Here is a 7054-nt window from a genome sequence, read left to right as displayed (position 1 = left end):
ACATGCGCAGTCAAAAAAATCCTATGGAACATGATGGACTATAGTGGCCAACCTCAGTTGAGTTGAACTGTCATAGGCAAGCGTGAGTATTATAGCAAATAGATGTTGTGATGTGTGTTGAAGTAGACCCAACAGCCAAAAAAGCACCTCTCGGAATGAGCGCCGAACCAAGTCACAGACAAGTGGTGGAGCGGTGAGGGGCAGTGATCTTAGATGTCAGGATTTGGGACTTCAGCATAAGAGAGACAAAGCAGCAGAGAGAATGTGACATGGGCTCTTTGTTGCTCTATTTCGAGACCCGCATGCATGTATATTCATTAAGAAGAAAGTTTACGACACCAAAGAATGTGCGACCTATATAACACCAGAGAAGGCAGAGAGATGGAGACATTTTTTAATCGAAGGCAAAAGCTTTATCTCATTCATTAAGTAAGAAGATAGTTGCCCGGTTAATTTACGGAAAACCGGACGAAAACCGTTACATGCTTGGCCTCGAAAAACAACCAAGCCACAACCCCATGATACAAGCGGACTACTCCCAAATCATAAGACCACAAGACCAAAGAAAGATAGACAAACTCTCCCATCACGATACCCCTACAATCCGCTTGCACATGAAATTCAACTTCACAAGTGAGCCCCCACATATCGAAGGTAACTAGAGGAACCAACATCGGCAAAGGCCACGGATCTAAGCACACCCGTGATGACATGTTCAAACACTGAGAGCTATCCATCAAGCAGCTGTCAACGCCTTTCCTATAGCGCCACTCTTCTTACTTCTGCACTTGTTTGATTTCTCCTTCAAGACGACAGGACGAGAGCTAGCACCACCACTTTTCTTATCCCTGTTGGCCTTCTCCTTGAGGAGACACCCAATTGCCTTGCTGGATCCAGGGTTAGCAACGTCCAAGGTAGCGAGGGAATCACAAATCTCTTTCGCTACGAGAGCCCCAGGCACACGAGCCATCGCTCTGGGTGCGACAACCACATCACCTGCAGGAACCATGTGCCCAATGGACTCGGATGAGCAAGACATTGCAACTCTGAATCTCCCTTCTCCTCGAAGTCGAGCATCTGGCTGGGCTCAAGGGGTGGTAATGGCGGTAATGCCACAACTGAGATCTCAAGGGGGTCCACCTTCAGTTGCTCGACGGACAGATGCAGAGTGGATTCCCCACACGGCTCCAGAAGCTCGGGCATCATCTGTAGCATCGGAGCCACAACCACATTGATGCACGAACCCTCAGAGGCAGATAACGACGATCTGACCCCAGCACGAGGAGAGAAACGTCCATGAAGCCCATCTCCACTCAAGGTTGACATCAGGCACAACCATGGGGCGTGGTGTAGGAGCGGTTTGCAACACAGGTGACACATGAGAGAGCCCGCTCAGAACAAACTCAGCTCGCTCTAGAAAGTTCCCCATCTGAAGCATCCAACCCTGCATGGAGTCAACGACGTCGGCAAAGGTTGTACCGTTTCCTCGAGTCGAAAGGAAGCCATGTCAAGTAGCTCAGAGAAGGCAGAGAGATGGAGACATGGGGTTTTGCTATTTTATCTAGTGGAGCAAGATGCACCATCACACACGTGAGCGAACACAAACAGATTTGAATACGAATATACATCTGTAATTTCTTCCGCGGTATTTTCCTTGCAGCTCTGTAGTTTTCTTCATCTGTAATTTTCTATACTATGTCAAACATTGACAATGACGCACACAAGCACCCAAAAAGTAAGATATACCACTGCTGTTGAATTTTGTTCATCATATACAGGAGAACGCATCAAATACATGGGAAATGCATGCTCTCCTCAGAAATCATCCTTCTTCTATAACATACAGACACCATCGTATATGCAAGTCATGTTTGAAATTGCTTGTGCTTGCTATGGCGACTATTCTACGTGTACTGCTGTGTAGGAGAAACTTCAATGTAACTCTTCCTAGCTGATACCTAATAAGCACACAATTTCTAGGAAGGCCACAGGTCCCATTCACAGCTTCGCAGACCGTAGCTCAGCGATCGGTTCATCCATACCTCCATGCTTTTAATTGAAGTGAGGCAAACTGGCATGTTGTTGCATTTTGCTTTCTTGATTGCTCCACATGAGCTGCCTTGGTTCAGGAGGAGGTTGGTTGAGCCAACTCCCTGTAATCTTTACGTATACTCCACAGGATCTCTGCGCATCGCCTCATGCTCGGCCGGCTCCTCTTCTTGGGAGCTAGGCATTGCAGGGCCAGCTCGTACATCTTCTCAATTGCCAGGTTGGTCGCGTCGTTCACTTCTAGATTTGGATCCAGTGTTAATATCGCATCGCCCTTTGAGAATTTTTCCATTGCCTGTGCCGACCATAAATGGAGCAAACTTAATTAGCAAAACCAGATATATGGATCAGTTGTCGATCTTTATGAATTATTTTACATACTCCCTCCGATCCAAATTAATTGACGCAGCTTTAGTAACCATTAAAGCTAGATCGGAGGGAGTATTTCATTTGATATTGAAAACCATTAAAGGTAGAAAGATAATATAAGAATGGCACAAACTAACCCATTTTGCTGTGACACGTTCGCCGATCGCCCTCTTAGGTTCGATCGGGCGCCTCCCAGTAACCAACTCCACTAGCAACACTCCAAAGGAGTAGACATCACTCTTCTCAGTGAGCTGGTATGTTCTTAGATACTCTGGATCAAGGTACCCAGCTGTTCCTTTGACTTGAGTAGAGACATGTGTAGCGTCAGTTGGAGCCAGTTTCGCAAATCCAAAGTCAGCAACCTTAGCTCGGCAGTTGTTTGTGAGAAGAATGTTTGAGGATTTGATGTCCCTGTGGATGACCGGCTGATCTGCATGGGAGAAACATATGGTCAGGTCTTAATACTGCAACGAATCATATTTTCCCCTGTTTGAACTGAGATATTTGACATAAAAACTATGGTCCTCTTCCATCACCAATTACAGTTCTAGTCTAAATTTGGTTTCGAGAGTCGAATCCCAGTTTACATATAGGCTTATTTCCTATTGATACTAGGAATTATCCTAGGCTTGGTTGTTAGTTCCAGAAATATTCAACATGGGTTTCACCATTTCAGCTTATCTTCTATCTGAAGCTAAGCAAAAGCAGCCAACAGATACAGTAGTACTCTGTTTTTCCCAGAAGGATTCTGCAGTATCAACGTATCTGAGCTAAAACAAGGAACTGCTGAATTAAATTCTTAATGATCTTTCTTTAATTTCTTTTCCGGGCTTTTTTTCCGAGCACAAATAAATATTGGCCACCCTGTGTGCCAACATATTTGCCGAACCTTTCGGATTCAAGAAGAAAACAACCAAAATAAGAACAAAAATCGTCCAAACAACTTGACAAACTTGAAACCAAAATGCAAGGAAACATTAATAATTACTCTGCATTACCAGAGTAGGTGTGAAGATACGTAATAGCGTGGGCCACATCGATCGCGATTTCCAACCTCACGGAGAACTCCAGGACTTTTCCGTTCAGACCTGCATACGTCTAAACTCGGTAAGATGGAATTAGCAAAAACCATGGCATCATACACATAGGAGCAACGGGCAGGATCCTACGATTGTTACCTTCAAGGTGCTCCCGAAGATTGCCATTGGGAACATACTCCACAATGATCAACTGCTCACCACCAAACTCAAGGAACCCATGGAACCTAACCAGATTCAGGTGCTCGATGCATCGCAGCATCTCTATCTCGTTCCGGAACTCGTGGCCCATATGCTTGTCATACATATTCTGGAAAGAAAAGGAAACAAACTGTGCCATGTTATGTAACAGTCACCAAGCTATGAGAACCGATCATAAGAAGTAAGCCCTTGCAAACCTTCTTGGCCCGTTTGACGGCGACGAGGGTGCCATCGCTGAGCTGACCCTTGTACACTGTCCCAGAACCACCCTGCCCAATCTTGAGGTTGGGCGAGAAGTTCTTTGTTGCTTTCTGGATCTCTGGCAAGGTGAACTTCCTATCGCCGGGTACCTCCCTTTCTGAAGAGTTCCTGAGGGTGGAGCCATACAGCCCCCTAGCTGATCTCCTGCTCTCGAAAGTGCTCCCGCTGGTAGAACCTTGAGAGCTCAGCGACTGCGAGTCTGTAGATTCATAAGAAAGAACCGTCACATCTGAAGTTTACAGAGAACCTAACCGATGATTCTTGTAAGCAAAGTGTTATTTGCATAGTCTGATGAATTGAACAGTATCCATTCCATTCCAGGATATACCATAACGAATTCAAGTGTCACTCAAGAGGCTGTCATCAGTGACGTGAGGCCTTGTTAGCAAATGATACTTTTCGATGGTGTTTTCTTACTTTGCGAAAATCAGAGAAGGGATTAGCAAACGATAAGAACATTTTGGCCAAGATGGGTTATGGTCGCTGATTTAGTACTGTGCTAAATCAGCGAGAATTAATATGAATAGGAGGGAGTGCATGTAATTCGTAGTATTAGAAAAGTACAAACTGATGGAGAGAGTGTCACACACCTCTGATTAAACTAAGGCTCAAGAGGAGAATGCATATTTTATTCGTATTGCCGTACATGCGACTGTACGAGGGGGACTCTTTCCTAGCGTTAGTACACAAAACAGTGCTGTGCAAAGATCCTAGAAGTCGCAGTTCAATTGAGTACAAAGCTGAAGGACGCGTTGACCAGGAATGGTTGACGAACAATATACTACTATCACACAACGAGATTAGAAGATGATGAAAAGTGGCGTTTTGGATCAGAAGGGCACACACAGGAGCCACTGGAGAAAAAGTTCAGGGAAGGCGTGCGCGAACGACGTACGCTGGTGGGAGGCGTCGAAGTCCACGTCGGAGAGGGAGGTCTCCGGCGAGCGCGCGTCCGAGGGGGCGAAGCAGGAGCGGAAGGCGTCGAGGAAGGCGGCGGCGCCGCGCCCGCTGCCGGACGAACGGTCGGACGAGACCGTGGTGATAGCGACGGAGTAGCGGGAGAGGTCGTCGCTGGCGCCGATGAGGTCGCTCATCGGCCTCCTCCTGGGCGCCGAGCCGGCGCTGTTGCTGCTGCTGCTGCTCCTCATGGAGGTGGCGTGGCGAGGCGGCAGCCGCGGAGAGGAGCGGAGCGGGACGACGCGCTCGCTTCGCTATTGCTGCGGAAAGCGGTGGCTTTGATGGACGAGGATTGATTAGTTTGGCGCGTCAAGGTGGACTAATTCAGGACTTGCGAAGGAGGAGAAGACCCGTAGAGGTGGACCACGGCTGCATGTAGGCCTAGTCCCTCGCCCATGTCCAGTATCTCTTTTTAGTGAAAAAGATTTTTTTTTAACAGACACCGAGGAGGGATTCCCCACCTGAATTTGATCTAGGTCAAAGAAAAACTATCCATTTATATAAAGGGAAACCGGATTGAAAATCTGAACAAGTCGACTGCATTTATGTGGAAAGCCGGTCCAAAGACCGAAAAAGCAATAACAAGGGTAATAGAAGAAGAGAAAAAATAATAGGCGCCCATGACAAAGCATGGCCTAGCTAGCAGATACAAGGGACATCACGAGAGACGTGAGTAGACGTGGGATGTCGTCCAAGGATCACAATAACAAAGACTTTGCAAATAGACAATAGCACCGGCGTGCGTATTCAAACCCCGGGGTGCAACACAAAAGCATCCACCAATCAACGAGCAGCATAGCATGACCACATGCTCAAGAAGAATTGGAGCAATGCAAGTCCAGAGAGAGGAGATGAACACAAACCTTGACTAAGAGCTCCGCCGCGGGAAATCGAAACGATTAGCAAGTTAGGAAGCATTTTGCGCCATCATTTAGCAAAGATGAACCGAGACAACACCAAGAGCATGAAGCTCGCCGTCTTGAGCAAGCATCAGCACGGACAGCGCAATACACAATGGAAAAGGTGGATGGATGATAGCAAAGGGCTCGGATGACGTCTTCAAGAAGGTAAACGACGTCTGTGGACAACGTCGTCAATGGACTTTCGGCCAGAGGCCCATATCGAGCGGGTCAGGTACAGGTCAAAAGGACCACACCCCCAAGAAAGTGGGCGGCATCCGATTGGTGTCGGCGTGGTCATCTAACGCACGAGTCATAGGGGATTTCTCCCAAAGCAAGTACCAAATGCAGGCCTACACCGAGGCCTCCATCCAATGGGAGTCAGCGGAGCGATGGGCGTGTGTCGATGGAGAGGGCAGGGGTAGGAGGAAGCGGGGGCGGGGGGTGATCGGAGGTGGTTGTCGATGTGGTGATGTACATGGAGAGGGTCGATGTAAGCTGAGGTGTGGATAACCGCCGAGAATGAGGCTCCAGGGAGGAGATCCGACATCGAGCTGGATACGACGAGATCCTAGTGAAGCTTAACCCTGTGGTAGATGGCGGGAGGGATTAACGACCGCATGGAGGACCCGGGGGGAGGGGAGGTCGGTATGCCATGGGATTGTTAAGTGGCGAGGTGGTTGGTGCGGTTGGTTTGGTGCAAGTAAATCAAGAGAAAACTCAAAAATGAAAAAAAAATTGCCTATACAATAAAAAGACGAAAAAACACCTAAGAACAAGAAAAAAAATTAAATAGGATAATTTATGACACAAGTTAAGTGTAAAAAGCTGCTAAATGAGGTGAATGATGTCACAAACGTGTGCCTTTGATCCAGATTAGTTGGTGCAACCTCTGTACGATGTCCATTTTACATTTGCATTGTATAGAGGTTGCCTGGATTAATTCGGAATGGAGAGAGTAGTAAAGACAAAAGCGATTGACCGGAAGACTAATTTACAGCACACATATTAGTGATGAGGAACCTAAAAATCGTGCTAGAGGTGCACTATGGCTCACCAGTCATGGATCAGCTAGTGGGACAAGCTAGCGTTGCCGTGTGGAGCAGGAAACGTACTAGTACTACGTGTGAGTGGAGCCAAAGTGAGCGAGTCAGTCAGTTCAATTTGGTTCGTCCAACGCCTCGTCTTCGTCTACACGTGCCTAGGCATGCATGGGGCCCGGCCGGCAGCCCACGGGTGGATGGAAGTCGACGGCGCGCTGGACTGCTGGTATAGCCGTAG

The 7054-nt window shown here is 47.5% G+C and overlaps 1 protein-coding gene across 1 annotated transcript; it reads right to left on the bottom strand.

Annotated features, from left to right (window-relative positions):
- Positions 1 to 1723: 1723 nt before the first annotated feature.
- On the bottom strand, positions 1724 to 5158 carry LOC119291786 (calmodulin-binding receptor-like cytoplasmic kinase 2). The gene is made up of 6 exons (XM_037570594.1): positions 4813 to 5158; positions 3854 to 4116; positions 3597 to 3765; positions 3417 to 3506; positions 2556 to 2848; positions 1724 to 2344 (listed from the first exon to the last, which is right to left on the bottom strand). The coding sequence occupies exons 1-6, from the start codon at positions 5063 to 5065 to the stop codon at positions 2126 to 2128; spliced, it is 1287 nt and encodes a 428-aa protein (XP_037426491.1). The 5' UTR covers positions 5066 to 5158; the 3' UTR covers positions 1724 to 2125.
- Between the last annotated feature and the right edge of the window lie 1896 nt (positions 5159 to 7054).

This window comes from Triticum dicoccoides, chromosome 4B (genome assembly GCF_002162155.2).
Source record: "Triticum dicoccoides isolate Atlit2015 ecotype Zavitan chromosome 4B, WEW_v2.0, whole genome shotgun sequence".
Taxonomy (NCBI): domain Eukaryota; kingdom Viridiplantae; phylum Streptophyta; class Magnoliopsida; order Poales; family Poaceae; genus Triticum; species Triticum dicoccoides.
The sequence above is the reverse complement of the archived record's forward strand: the minus strand, read 5'-3'. Positions and strand labels throughout refer to the sequence as shown.